Raw genomic sequence first — 15,827 nt, 5'->3', positions numbered from 1 at the left:
GTATGTGGCTGCTGCTGAGAGCTCCAAGAAGCTCCAGTGCAAGCCAGATGTTTGTTAGTGTTGGGGTGCCCACCTGCTCTGCTGTGCCACGCAATCTTATGTATAGATTTATGTGTAGGGCATCTGAGTCAGTAAATGACATCATTGTTGTCATAATTAGCCCCTTACGTACAGTAGTTCCGTCAGGTTCTCATCTAGACTGTGGAACCATTGGGGCACTTGTCTGTATGTTCAAAACTGAACATGGTGGAAGTCTTTTTATTGTCTCCGCCAGGCCGAAGGCATGGCGAGAGAGTATGTTTTGCACCCCGTCCGTCCGTGTGTGTGTCCGTGTGTCCGTGTGTGTGTCTGTGTGTCCATCTGTCTGTGAGCAGCTAATCTCCGGCACCGTTGGCCCGGTCGCTGCGAAACTGTGCACACCCACTCCCCTGGATGTCAGAACCTCTGCCCCACATTTTTCACATGGGCCTGTTATAGCGCCACCTGGAGTCCGATGTGTGCAAACCCATTTTTTCCCATTACTCCTACAGCCTTTAACTAAACGTCATGCAAATCGGTACACAGTATCTCTATAGTCATGTGATCAACCCGGATCTGTTCAATTTCCCATATTCCATCCTGATTGGCTAAGGTTGGCTTCCAAAGTTTGCAGGATTGGTCCGTTTTGTACAAAATGTCTCAAATCATGAACGCGGCGAGCGATTTCCGTGAAAATGTGCACGCACATTCCCACTAGGCCGCGGAAGAAATGCCACCCTTTTCACATTGCCCTGTTATAGCGCCACCAGCAGGTCTACTTTAGGAAAACACATTTTTTGAACAAAATGCCTCAAATCATGAATGCACGCACATTCCCACTAGGCCAAGGAAGAAATGCCACCCTTTTCCACACCAGGAGGCCACAATAACCTACCTGACCTACTGTAGCGGAGACCTGTGCTCCGAGGAGCACTTTTTCTAGTTGTATTTCTTTTTCTGTTATTTTTCTGTTTTGTGTGGTGTTTTTATTGTGATATGGATCCCCCTGGGCTCTGAAATAAAGATTGAATTGAATTGATAATGGTTCATGAAACGCATCATGAGAGCTTGTGCTCTCTCTCTCTCTCTGAACTGAGCCCTCCTTCTAAGACGAAAGTAGGCAACGCCTCGCAGCGCGAGGCGTTGTGTGCTTGTAGATCTGCTATTTTCGGCTAATGTTCCCGATCACACAAAGATTTGGTGGACCCCCTGTAGTTACTCTGAGGATCCCCTAGCGGGTCACGGAACCCCCTGTTGAAGACCCCTGCCTTAAAGCATGATACTGAAACCTTACCGGATACAGGTGAACTGGGCTCTAAAACTATAAGTGGGCTCTGGAGAGAACAGGGCATTAAAACCAAGTGGGCACTGAAGAATACATGAAGCTGAATTATTTCATGAAACATCCTTATAAGTATAATTGTATTTATGACTATGCAGTATTTATGAACTCTGTGTCATGAGAATATTCACACAATGCAAATATTAAGCGGCAATAAAGCTACAATCTTTATTCGGAATGTGTTTTTTGTATGGATGAGGCATCAGAATCAGAATCAGAATCAGGCATCAACTACAGTAGCCTATAATGGTATCTAAAATGGAAACGTTGAAATAAATAGTGCCCAGTTCTCCCTAAAAACAGTGGCCAAACATTTTGTAAAGCCCAATCTTGGGGAAACTATGCACTATATTTCGGGAGAATATTTTAATATTTTAGAACCCATTATAGTTGATGCATCACTCATGTAAAAATGTACCACTTTCCGAATAACAATTGTCGCTTCATTGCCGCTTGATAGTTGCTTCATGTGTGGATGCTCTAATGACAGTTACAAGAAATATTGATATAGATACAATTATCTAATACTTAAGGATGTTTCATAAACTAATTACGCTTAAGACTTTTCACCTGCCCAGTTCTCCAGTGCCTACTTTGTTTTAGTGTCCATCTCTCTCTAGTGCCCACTTAGTTTTAGTTACCAGTACTCTCCACAGCCCACGTCTTTCAGTTCCCAGTTGAACTGTGTCCGTTCTTTGGGTTATAGTGCCAAGTTGTAAAACAAAAAAAAAAAGGTGCCCAATTCTCTCAAGTGCCCAGTTCTCCGGGTTGACACTCTACCTGCTTGCTTATTACATGACGCTTTCGAAAAGTATCGGCTAAATGCACAACACGTACACGCGAGTGCATCTTAAATGACATCGGAAACACTGTTCAGTAATCACAAGGCTGCGCTATTTATTTTCTTGAGCTAGAGATCTGTCAAACGTGCTAATGTTTAATGTCAGTGTGCTAGATTGTGATTGCGTTATCCTCTTGCTCGTGTTTTTCTTTCTTACTCGTAACGTAATGCATTTCTATATGTGGTTACTGTGACTTGTTTTGAAGGGGATGAGATGTGGTTCAACTTTGTGTTTATAATAATAGTCTGCAGAGAAGTTCACAGATACAGGCTGCGGTGGCATTATTCATTGCCGCACAATAGCTTGTTATTCATCATAAGACAAAAGAGAGACTCACTCAGCTTGACATAGATGGAAGAGGGCCACAAGGGCATTATTCACATCTGTTGAAAACAATATGCACAGCCAACTGGATGTCACGATACACCATGCTTATTAATGCAAACAAAGTCTCTCAACATGGAATATAAATGACATTTGCCTTCATATCGGAGCATAAATATTAATTGTGTTAAATCTGTGATATATTATGTTTTAGGGAACTGCTTTACTTGCTCGTTGGTATGGCGGTAACATGCGTTTTATTCATCAAATGCATTGTGTGATACAACAGTATTAAATGCTCCAGTGGCGCTCTAGTCTGGGCACTACAAAAGCTGTAGTCCCATTTCATACCACACAGTGGCACTCTAGGCTCACAAAAAAAAAATTCAACATCATCTGAACCTGTTCATGTGTTTCCACAGTGTGTCTCGAACTAATAGAAATCAAGTTCTAAATACAAAATGGTCACATTTCTAAAGAAAACAAATCTTTTTCTCCTATGGTACGAGCACCCTGTTGTTCTCTCTTACAACAAATGGCTACGCCCACAAGCTTTGTAGATTTTTACAGTGCATTGTTCAGCAGTTCATATTATCCACCTTAACCCACTGTTACGTACTGAGAGTCAACATGGGCCCTGAGGGAGGACTTTTCACCTTGTTCTGTCGCTCCTTTCTCACAATGGGGAGTTTGCACAGCTGTGGGCACACACATGGCATTACCCTCTCTCTCTCTCTCTCTCCCTCTCTCCCTCTCTCCCTCTCTCTCTCTCTCTCTCTCTCTCTTCCTGCAGAATGGCATCTGTTGATCTCAGTTGGCATCCCATCTGAAGCCGGTGGAGTGTGGTTAATCCAGGCTGACAGTGTTATAATAGCTATCCGTGTAGATCATAGGACATTGTATTTCTTCTGAGATTAGAATAAAGTCGGGTCAGATACATTGATAGATGGAAATGACTCAGCGAGCTTGTGTTTTGGTAAGGCAAGGCAAGTTCACTTGTATAGCGCGTTTCAACAATAAGGCAATTCAAAACGCTTTACACAAAACATTAAAAGCATCAAGATGAAGTGCAAAAGAAACACATTATAAAAGGACATTTTAAAAAAGTTAAAGAGAATAGAAAGTGAAAATAAGCTCAAATAAAACGAGTGAAATCTAAATGTGAGAGTAAATCTAACAGACAGTGTGGACACAAAGAGAATGTTCCAAATGCGTTTCAGAATTTGCAACATCTTTCAGGCATCTGTGAGGGCTGTTATCTATCGTTTCTTTGTTGTTGTTTGTGATTGATTTCATGCTTTGATGACATAACGTATGCATCAACTTGTCTGTTGAACGAGATGCTAAAAGTTGTTGTCAATACAACAACAATCCTAATAAATAGCCTTTTCGTTCATTTCAAATTGTTGCATCTCTTGCACTGTTCCTGACTTTATGGAATGTTTTCTTACCCTCTGCCTGACACCATCGCTGCTCTGCTGTGAAGCTTGATCAAAGAGAAGAGAACATCATTAAAACTCGACATCACTGCTGCTGTTCTTTCTGAAAATTACTCACAAACATGGCAGAATTGATTTCCCCAGTTCAGCCATGCTGACGATCAAAAAATGACCCCTCTTTCACACGCTTCTTGTATTATGTATAATAAGTAGCCTACATGGACGGGGCTTGAACTTTGAGCAAAGGACTTTTGTCTGGTTTCTTTTACATCTCTATGCAGTTTGATTTTATCGAGTGTGACAGTGTATGTGGGCATCGAACATTTGTTTAGATTCCCAGAGTCTGCAGACACCACTGTGCTTTGAACGTTTTTGATGGACAATGGTATCTATAACCAGATCCCAGAACGTAATCCATAATCCCGACACGAGGACCTCGCTGGCACCATTCCGTACCGTATTACATCAAGCTACCAGTCAACCTGAACGTTTTTGAACAAGGCACAATAGGGGGTATTGTGGTTTCAGGCCAGCATGAGGGTTCATATGGGGGGGGGGTTATGAGTCATGTTATACAAGCAGGCAAACTATGTAAACACAGATATATGCATACATGCATATGTACATATGGTGCACACATGCACAACTGTACAATTTGAGGACGCTAATACCACTGATGCTGCTGCTAACATACTGACGCAGTGGTTCTCAAAGTGGGGTCCCCTTGGGGTCCTTGAGGGGCCCCCAGCTAAATTACTTAGTATAGCATCACACTCACTCAGTTTAATGACTTTAACCCTATTCTATAGCTTGGCTATTCAAAGATAGCCTATCATCAAGCTTGTGCTTGTAGATCTGCTATTTTTATATCAATTTGGGGGTCCCTGACATGAAAAAGTTTGAGAACCACTGTACTAAAGCATATACACACATGTGCACACACACATACATACTATTACTTCTACTTAGCCTCCACCCACCCTCTTATGCTGGCAGCAGCCAAGTGACTTGGTCTGGAAGGCTTACAGCTGGCTTGGCCCACTGTGTAGGGAATTCTCCCCTCCTCATAACCCTCCTTGTACAGATTGACTGGGAATTGGGCAGGATAGAACGCTAGTAATTTCCATTCCGTTGAATCAACTTAACACTGTTTGGCTGCGTCCTTACCTCCCCTGCCAAAAGTCAGACATTCTTGCAAAAGCAACCGACTAAGCTTTCTTTGGTTTTTACAAAACTTTTTTATTCTTTAAAAAAAATTCAAGTGAAGCAGCATTGTGTAACAATGGTAGGGCTTTAAGATAGGGATTTACAAGGAACTGAGTGCCATTTGGTTTGTTGAGCTGTGTTAGGCTAGTGAATCATTCGAATAAACGTATTGTATATCTGGCTCTGTATGTGTAGATGTGTTATTTATTATGAAAGATATGGAAAGAAAACTAAATCGCAAATTTGACATGACTTCAGACTTTATACAATAACCTTTTTGGTGCTAGCTAATATAATCTGGACTGGTCTGAGATCTGTATTTGGAGATGATCTGTGCATACTCCCGTCCAGAGCAATATATGGTACGAGTCCGCTCAGGCTCAGAAAAGTCCACATGGAACAGTCCAAACCGAGAGCTGAAGCCGTCAGCCCATTCGAAGTTGTCCATGAGTGACCAGGCAAAGTATCCTCGAACGTTGACTCCATCCTTGCCAATGGCTGAGCAATGCCACAAGTGCAGAGAAGAAGAAAAAGATACACGTGACGTGAGAGTTAATGCAAAAGTTCCATTTTGACTGACTGATGTTTAATTGTACTGCACATCGTCAACAATCGTTCTATTGTGTGCTGGTTGCGATGACCATCTCTTTCACCCATGACCCATGGCATGACACGCATCCTCTAGATTATCATGGTACCATAATTTGGTTTTCTAAAGCATACCAATGGGATTGAGCACTTGAACCCTAGTGCCCCTATTCTGGGGCGGGTTAGACTAGGGTTAGATCTATATGTTTCACAACGCGTCGCGATTTGGTGTAGAGGGAAATATTAGAGGATCTAGTACAGAGCCCTGGGGGACTCCAGTCAACTAAGTATATAGGGTTTAAGTGGTCAACTTATCTGCAACGCTGCTTGTTGCAGATAAATGAATTGAGTGTGATAACTGTTGCAGTTATTTTTTTCTAGTACTAGTCTACTACTAGTAGTAGTAAAGTTGGGTACCAAGGTGGGGTATAAATGCTAAACCACAGGCGGCATACCGCATGTGGTTATACAAAAGAAACTATGGTGTCAACTACTGCATGGTCCCTTCACACTATTACATTCTGCTCATTAGAAGATGCCGCAATTTCCGTCTATTCACTCATGGGCTAGCCTCGATCTCCAGGCTTTTATTTTTTAGTTTTGCTATAATATAAAAGCCTGGACCAGCGAGTCGGTGTTCCGGGTATAGGAAGTGTTTCATTTCCCCAACCAACCAGAGTGCACTGGACGTCGCTCGTAATGTTGTGTTGACGGGGCGGGGGCTAACGGACAGATCGGTGAACCAATGGAATCACGCGCATTCTCTCTCGGGAGATGTTAAACCCGCACGCACGCACGCACGCACGCACGCACGCACGCACGCACGCACGCACGCACGCACGCACGCACGCACGCACGCACGCACGCACGCACGCACGCACGCACGCACGCACGCACGCACGCACGCACGCACGCACGCACGCACGCACGCACGCACGCACGCACGCACACACACACACACACACACACACACACACACACACACACACACACACACACACACACACACACACACACACACACACACACACACACACACACACACACACACACACACACACACACACACACACACAATATATACATATAACCAGCATTTACCATTAGCCACTTCATTGATGGTGTCTTGGTAAAATCTGCAACGGTCGCTGTCCTCCATTTGCAATGGCCCCGTCTGGGCAAACCCATTCTCTGTAATGTAGACTTCTGGATTGTTGAAAGTCTCCTTGGAAAGTGACAGGGCAGAAGATACTGTCAAACAAACTAGTGAGAGGCGGGCAAGGTCTACAGAGAGCCATAGCTGCATTTCAACCTTAGTCACAACATCAGGAAATAGTTATCAGCCAAACTCCTTCACTCGATGTGACAACCATGATTTATGAGGCATGTTTCTGGGGGTTTTCAGAGAATGATTACTGCATACAAAATCAGTGTTAAGATTAAGATAAGATGTTAAACATATATCAGAGCTCTCTCATTTGGTTGAAACCATTTTGACTTTTAGTTTGGCAATTCAATTTCAATACAAGTGAAACATAAGAATTGTTTCACTTTACAGCTAACTGAATCAACAGCAGTCTTGTTAATGACATGGATGCAGGTCAATTCTGACTACATTCAGCCTATGAACTGTGAATACACATAATATACAATGTTATGGGAGCTTCACGACGTCCATCCATTCAACATAGTAATACCTTGATATAGCTGAGAAGTTTCCTCAAGCCATGTGGTACCACTGCAAGCCAGGACACCCCGGACACAGGCCAGGATGGATCCATAACATCTTCTGCATTCTGGTCACTCTTTATACACAACGTCTGTCCACTCCCTCTTCCTGGCTTCACTTTACGAGATGTATAGTAGTTTAACGCAAAGAAATCGGCCGAGCCAAGAATGGCGGGTTCGTCTTTTGAGAACGTGGGCAGTCTACGGCCATCGCCATATCCCAGCTTCTTGCTTTGAGCGTCAATGGCAGCCCTCATCATTTCGGGATAATCCCCGGTAACAAATACCGGCCAAGCAAACCACCCGAGCGTAAATGCAAGATACCGCTCAGTTGCGGTGACATCTTCAGCGTTAGATGGGTCTAATGGTTCAGCCCAGTCACTGTTGATCGCTAACGACACGGCACCTTTCTGCTTCGACCGATAGAGGGTATCGTAGCTATGCCAGGCCATGGCGTGGGCACGCAGCATGTTATGACCCACCAGGTAAGCGGCGGTCCCTGGTTCTTTTACGCCTGGCGCGTGGATGCCATCCTCGTGCCCCAGTTTGGCGCACACGTACGGCTCGTTGATGGTGATCCACAGCTTCACGCGGTCCCCAAACGTTCGGAAGCAGAACTGGGCGTAGCTGTCGAAGAGGTCGGCCATATCGGACGACTTCCAGCCTCCCTGGTCCTGGAGAGCTTGAGGCAAGTCAAAGTGGTAAAGCGTGACCACGGGTGACACTTTGCAGACCAGCAAATCGTTAATGACCTTGTTGTAGTATTGCACACCTGTTAAGACGGATAAAAAGATGGTCATAGATGGCAATAACAAGGTAATTCATATATTCCGAGACCGCCCAGCCTTTTGGTAGTTTTCATTGCTTAAAAGTCCACTAACTATTGATGCAGAAATCTCCACTACACCGGCTATGGTTTTAGATGTAGCTCTCATATGACACTGGTTACAAGCAGGCCTGTCACAATTATTACATAATTTTGAGATAATCGCAATTGCAAAAAATTGCATAATCGTCATAATCGTTTCCATGTTTAAAGATTTTCACACATTTTCAAATACATAAAAAAGCAGAAATAGCAGATCTACAAGCTTACAACGTGTCACTTCGTGACCTATAATCTACAAGCATTGTAAACTTGTAGATCAGCTATTTCTGCTATTTTTAAATGTATAAAAATGATTAAATATGTCAATAATGTCTTTGTATATTTCAGTTATTTGTCATATCTGCCCTGTGCCATGTTTGATTACGAAGCCTCAAAAGGCCACGCATGTTCCACTGTTCAATGGCCAAACACACAATTAAAACCGTTAATCGCCATTAATTGAGTGACAATTCATCGTCAACTTGAAATTTGCAATCGTGACAGTCCTGACTGGTAGAAATAAATGGAATACCTTTCTCGTTGACATTCTTCGTGGTCCCATCAGGGAGCAAGCGAGCCCAGGAGAAAGACATGCGATAGTGGGTCAGCCCGAGCTGCTGGACACACTGCAGGTCTTTATCCCACATCTCATAGCTGCTGCAGGTCACATCTGCATTCTGCCCTCCAGACACTCTGCCTGCTTCATCACTGTGGCAAAACGTGTCCCATATACTTGGACCTTTGTTTTCAGAGTCCCAGCCACCTAAAAACACGCACACACACACACACACACACACACACACACACACACACACACACACACACACACACACACACACACACACACACACACACACACACACACACACACACACACACACACACACACAAATACTTTGGTGTTAGTAAATAATTTAAATGTAAAGGGGTTTGCATTTTACTACAAGCCTGAACTGTATTTGTATGTTGTGTCATTCTAGTTGTTTTGTTTACATAGCCTCACAATTAGAAAACAATAGCCAGCACTCCGAACTCAAGTCGTTACAGTGGTGTAAAGTAACTAAGTACATGTACTCAAGTACTGTACTTGAGGTATTTTTTTTCCTTTTTTCAGAATTTTCAATTTTCAATACTTTTACTTCTTCTACTCCACTACATCTGAGAGGAAAATGTTATACTTTTACTCCAATGCAATTATTTGAAAACGTTAGTTCCAAGTTACTTTGTAGGTTTAGATTATAATCACAAAACATACACGAACCACTTCAGCCCTATATACATTTCGGCCATTTGAAAATAGCCGATCTACAAGCTCACAACATGTGGCATCACAAGCTTGTAGATCTGCTATTTTCAAAAGATTTGTATACATTTTGAAAACTTGAAATGGGACATTCTGCATAAATAATAACGAGTACTTTTACTTTTTGTACTTTAAGTACATTTGATACCAATACTTTTGTACTTTTACTAAAGTACATTTTGAATTCCGGACTTCAACTTGTAACAGAGTATCTCTACAGTGCAGTATTGATACTTTTACTTTTCCCATCACTAACACTTGACACAGCCTACCTTCTATCTGGTACGCTGCAGTTGCCGCTCCCCATGCGAAGTCACATGGGAACATGATGTCTCAGTCTGTATGTTTCTGGAGGCCAGATCAAACAAGTAGCCTACGCTTTTGTACAGTGATGATTTTTAGTTTTACAGATTACTCGTTACTACTGCCTCTGTGTCTGCAGGTTTGATCCTTGCCTCAGAACAGTCACAACCCAGACCGCATGCTCTTGAATGTTGCCTGATCTGATGAGAGAAACAAGCAACCAGGTCTATGAAAATAGCTCAAAATAAGATTGAATACTTGTATTAACAGTTTGCAAAAAAAGCGCAGAACGTACAGTTCAATACAAAAGGACGCTAAACGTATTAAACCCAAGAAAGGGCGCCCTTTGCCTTTTAAACATATACATTGGCTATTTGAAAATAGCGATGCAAGCGTTGTGAGCAGATCTGCTATTTTCCTAAATAAATCTTGAAGAAAATTTGAAAGATTTGGATTTTTAAAAAAAAAGCATTTTAACAACACAAATCTACTATGGGGGTCCCTGGCACAAAACATTTTCAGTTGGGGGTTAGGGGACAAAATAGGCCTATATTAATTTGGTGGTCCATGTCATGAAACTATTTGAGAACCACTGGTTCAAATAATTTTAAAATTGTGAAGCAAGCCCAAATAAGCAACTACACATTAGAAACAAGCCCAAAAAAACCCGCCATATTTACAAGCAACTTTACAGAAAAACAAGGCCAATGTGGCTTATAATAAGCGGACATGGCAACACTGATTCTGACCAACAGGCAACAGTGTAGACTTGTGCGTTGTGACGTCACGAGGAGCGCGAGGTGTTCACGGAAGTCACGCTCTGATTTACTGTTTTTTATTGTCAATAAAGATGTAGTAAAACAAAAAAGAGGGGTGGGGGGGGGGTTATTGTAGTAAATCTACGCTCTGTGCGAATTGGCTCTTATTTTGTGTTTTATTTTAACGTCTATGATTTGAATCCTGTCAAGTTTACGGAAACTTTAAATAAAATAACCAATGCTGGTCTAAAAAAACAGTATAAATACTGTTCTTTTTCTTTGAGAGTTAAGCGTCCAAATAAACAGTAAAATAACCTACTGTTATTTTTCTTTCTTTGAGAGTTCAGGGTCCAGATAAACCGTTAAATACTGTTATTTTTCTTTCTTTGAGAGTTCAGGGGATATGTTTTGTTTGCAGACTGGCTTCATCATGAAGGCACCCACAGGTTAGCCCTAGAATATCTGGTGACATTATTACATAGCTTTCATGTATTCCAAATACTATATTTGGATGTTTGGAATACATTAAATGTATCACAGCCATTCTAGGGCTACCGCAGGTGCTGTGTATTAAAATTAAATGATTCATTCAACCCCTATCATAACAATAATGCACAGAGCTCAGCTGCCCTCTGGCCAAGCACTCTACTTTACAGCACAAATACCAAGAAGTACTCACATGTTTTACTTAATTAAAAGTAGCCTATCAATACTACAATGCAGAAATACTCTGTTACAACTAAGTACAAGTCTGGTATTCAGAATTTACTTGAGTAAAAGTACAAAAGTATTAATTGGCATCAAAATGTACTTAAAGTACCAAAAGTAAAGGTACTCATCATGCAGCAATCTCCAATTTCATGTTTTCAAAATCATTTTCAAAAAGCCGAAGTATATGTAAGTAACATTTTGAACAATAGAAGCGAGGACATTACTTATAACCAACCCTCAGGCTGTTATAACAGGTTCTTATTGATTTGAAGGAATCGTCCTCATTGAATACAAATCTCCCACTCTACTGTATAATAGGCTCTACTGCACTGCAGTCATAGTATCACTTCCTTCACAGGTGTTACCAATGATACTAATGAAGGCTCTGTTCCATTTAGTGTAAGCACAGTGGTTTCCACGACCCCCATAACTCTGAGAGTGTACAAATGGAACCAAATGGACCCGTAAGGGTCCATTTGGTTCCATTTGTACACTCTCAGAGTTACACACTGTGCATAGATAGAGCCTATTAGCTACAGTACAAAGGCTGGGACGTTTCAGGTAGACCATCTCTTCTGTGAATCTCTGTAGCCTGTGGGCTGGAGGATGTGTGCACTCTGCAGAGCAAACAACAAAGCCCCTTCTCCCCTCAAAACAAGTTCAGACTAGCTGGCTTTTTGGAATAGCCATGGAACACAGGAAGAACAGGGAGAATCATATGGGCAGCAAAACAATGTACTCCTGTTACATGATGCATGCCAGTGGTGTTAAGTAACTAAATACATTTACTCAAGTACTGTACTTTACTTTACTGTACTCCTTTACTTTACTCCAATTTCCAATACTTTTATTTCTCCTCCATTACATCTCAGAGGCAAATGTTATACTTTTACTCCACTAAGATTATTTGAAATCTTTAGTTACTAGTTACTTTGTAGTGGAGTAAAAGTACAATATTTGCCTCTGAGATGTAGTGGGGTAGAAGTAAAAGTATTGAAATGTGGATATGCTCCAGTAAAATACCTCAAAAGTGTACTTAAGTACAGTACTTGAATAAATATACTTGGTTACTTTACACCACTGCCAAGTTCTAGGCTAGAATCTTATGTCTTTATTTTTTAACATTACTTTTGTATTTAGTGAAAATGCTGTAAACCAATGATAAATGAACTAAGCGATATGAAAGAGAGAGGCATGTCCATTGAGAACTTGGAGTGTAGTAGTAGCCTACAACCTGATAGAGCTGGCTATGTCGCGTCTGCCGTCTTGGCAAAAAAAAGAACAGATCTACAAGCTACCGACATAGATCTGTCCTTTTTTTTGCCAAGCGGTGACGGTGACGTCACGGGTCTAGATGTAACCAGCGTTGCCAGATTCTGTGAGAGAAACAAGCAACCAGGTCTAGGAAAACCAGCCCAAAAGAAGCAACTATGGGGCCACATGAGCACTTTAACATCAGCTATTTGAAAATAGCAGATCTACAAGCTCACAACGCGTGGCGATGCGACGCGTTGTGAGCTTGTAGATCGGCTATTTTCAAATACAATCTTGCGGGGAATTAATAAGCAGATCTGGCAATCCTGAATGCAACATGGAGCTAAGCTCGGGGCAGGTCTGTGTGTGTGTGTGTGTGTGTGTGTGGGGAGCACTTCTCAATGGAGAGAGAAAGAAAAGAGAGACGGATTGAAAGAATAAACGACTAGCTGAACTTTCTTTATATTCCCTACCTTTTTTTTTTCTACAAGAGATTTATTTGCTCCACCCCTCTATCCTCTCTCTCTCTCTCTATCTCAATCACTCGTGTTTTTCACAGTAAAGATCATTTACTAGTCTCCCCCCTTGTGCTAAAAACAGTAAACCAACCAGCAACCAGCAGGAGCTTTACATAGAGAGCAATCGGCCAAAACAGGGATTTGTTTTTGTTGCCTGTTCTTGAGAGATTACACAGAGAGAGACAAAAAAAGTTTACTTTATTTATTTTTTATTTTATTTTTTTAAACACGACGACACACACAGGGCTCCTGGGAACATCCGTGGGAAAGTAGTAAAAAAACAACAACTTCATCATCAGATCATCAGATTTCCTGAAGTTTGTTGTGCTGGGATCTGATCTGGGATGTGATTGTTACCGCAGCTGTCTGTGTCCTCTCGCTCTCTCTCTCCCTCTCTCTCTCTGGTGGAACAGACAACATTCCCCACTTCTTGGATCCGAAACGATCCAAACAAAGAAAGAAGTCCTGCTACAACCGAAAGGAGAACTTCTTAACAACAGTAGATCCTACTACTACTACGACCCCGGGCGATCATCACACGTTTGAGAAAGGGAAAAAAAAACAACCAGGAGCATTATTAACGAGGAGGACACAGAAACGAAACATGGAATTATAAATGAGTTCTCTCTCTCTGGCTGGCAAACAAAGAAGGATCCTACATGCTGGATCTGATACCTTACCTACTTACCGCCGGATAAAGCGAGCAAGAAAGGGAAAACGTGGGGGTCGATCGAAGGGAAAAAAAGGTTAATTTTGAACCAAGCCAAGCTATTCCCCCCAACAACAACAACATGGAAATAAAATGTATCTTTCGTCTCCAACTGGATCCTTTGAGTCTGGATTGCGATTCTAAACGTGCTCAACGCAGCAGCTGACCCTTTTTTTTCATAGTAAATCTATTCCTTTTTCTTTTGCCAAATGCTGCAGTGGATGTGTGGATCTGCTGTGTTGTGACAAGATGAGGGTGGATCATGTGTTGTTGCAGTTGTTGTTTAATAATATGTGTGTTGTTGTGCTGATGCTCGGATACTCGGCGGCGTCGTCGTCCGATTGCAAGACGTACGAGACGGGGAAGAAGGTGGTCTGCAGTAACATGGAGCTCCATCAGGTGTTGCCCCCCGAGTCCTTCCCCAACATCACAGTCACTTTGTGAGTACTACTTCGCCATTAATCACATTAATGTCATGTCATATGCTCTGTCCACACTGCTAAAAGACACCTCTCACACACAGCCAGTGGTGGAAAAGGTACTCACATTTGTAACTTTTAAGTAAAAGTATCAATAATCACAATGTAGAAATCTGTTGCGAGTAAAGTAGAAGTCCGGAATTAAAAATTGACTTGAGTAAAAGTACACCATATTGGTATCAAAATGTACTCAAAGTACCAAAAGTAAAAGTACTCATTATGCAGAATGTCCCATTTCAGTTTTCAAATGTATTAAAAATATTTTTTAAATAGCAGATCTACAAGCTCACAATGGAAAGTAACTAGTAACTAAAGTTTTCAAATAATTGTAGTGGAGTAAAAGTACAATATTTGCCTCTGAGCTGTAGTGGAGGAGAAGTAAAGGTATTGAAAATTGTAAATGCTGAAGAAAGTATAAATACCTCAAAATTGTACTTAAGTACATGTACTTAGTTACTTTACACCACTGCCTCTCACAGCTGGCCCCGTTCGTCATATTTTAACCACTTTAAACCCCTTTTATATTTAGTAAAAACAGACCTGAGTTGCACGGTTGGTTACTCTTTTTCATCCTCTCCGTGCCCATTCTCTATTATTGTAGTCTTGATCCAAGGCTAGGGATGCTTAAACTTATCACGTTGGTCCCTCAACTAACAGTAATCCACTTCATGGACGTTAGACTTATACAAATCAGTGTTGTTACTCTTTTGTGGCTGGCATATGGCTTGATCGACCATTGCCCACTTCAAGTTCATAATTTGTGTTTGTATACATAGTTTTACTGTTGTCTGCAAACATACACAGTCAAGCTGCATTGTATGTGACTGACAGACAGTCTTAGTTTGGATATAATGTATTGTAGACTTTGATTTGACTGTTATTTTACTTGCGAAATTCACTTCTATATTTATCAGTCACCAGTTGTGTGTGTGTGTGTGTGTGTGTGTGTGTGTGTGTGTGTGTGTGTGTGTGTGTGTGTGTGTGCGCGCGCAACCCACATACACGTAGGCCTAACCACATTATCTCCGCTTAACATAGTAAGGTATGTTGATTAGAAGTCTTCTACTATTTCATTCAAACCCCACCATCTGTGCATTGATCCTCCTGGCAATGTTTCTCTCATTGCATTGACTGAGAGTACATTAACAGCAGTTTGTGCAGTGGACAGCACAGTGGACAACCAATTCATCCTGTTCATTGTGTTGTTACATACACACATACGCACATAAATATGTGAATGAATGGGCATGGATGTTACCCACTTCTACACTGAATTGGCTTCAGTTGTTTTGTGAGATCCATTCCATACTTTTCTTCCAAAATGGTGTAGTTCAGTGGTTCTCAACCAGTGGTCCTTGAGGGAGTTCCAGGGGGTCCCCAGCTAAATGATGGATAGGAACCAAATGGACCCTTATGGGTCTGTAACTCTGAGAGTGT

General features: G+C 41.7%; 2 protein-coding genes across 3 annotated transcripts in view; one reads left to right on the top strand and one right to left on the bottom strand.

The window, feature by feature from the left end:
- Positions 1–3,361: 3,361 nt before the first annotated feature.
- Positions 3,362–10,028, bottom strand: gba3 (glucosidase, beta, acid 3). 2 transcript variants are annotated; one of them, XM_084042645.1, is made up of 6 exons: positions 9,931–10,028; positions 8,888–9,118; positions 7,457–8,259; positions 6,861–6,984; positions 3,978–4,012; positions 3,362–3,431 (listed from the first exon to the last, which is right to left on the bottom strand). In XM_084042645.1, exons 1-6 carry the CDS (start codon positions 9,983–9,985, stop codon positions 3,414–3,416), a joined length of 1,266 nt encoding a protein of 421 aa, XP_083898771.1. In that variant the 5' UTR covers positions 9,986–10,028; the 3' UTR covers positions 3,362–3,413. The 2 variants fall into 2 exon arrangements, with proteins under 2 accessions (XP_083898771.1, XP_083898770.1); XM_084042644.1 differs by lacking the exons at positions 3,362–3,431; positions 3,978–4,012 and adding an exon at positions 5,260–5,669.
- Positions 10,029–13,085: 3,057 nt separating this feature from the next.
- adgra3 (adhesion G protein-coupled receptor A3) overlaps positions 13,086–15,827 on the top strand; it is a 66,319-nt gene continuing 63,577 nt past the window's right edge. The window contains exon 1 of the mRNA XM_084042740.1: positions 13,086–14,351. Within this exon, the coding sequence (XP_083898866.1) occupies positions 14,161–14,351 (191 nt within the window). The 5' untranslated portion in view covers positions 13,086–14,160. The remainder of the gene's footprint in view (positions 14,352–15,827) is intronic.

Source organism: Gymnoscopelus microlampas (genome assembly GCF_963454915.1).
Source record: "Gymnoscopelus microlampas genome assembly, chromosome: 19".
In the NCBI taxonomy this organism is placed as follows: domain Eukaryota; kingdom Metazoa; phylum Chordata; class Actinopteri; order Myctophiformes; family Myctophidae; genus Gymnoscopelus; species Gymnoscopelus microlampas.
This window is presented reverse-complemented; position numbering and strand designations above follow the sequence as displayed.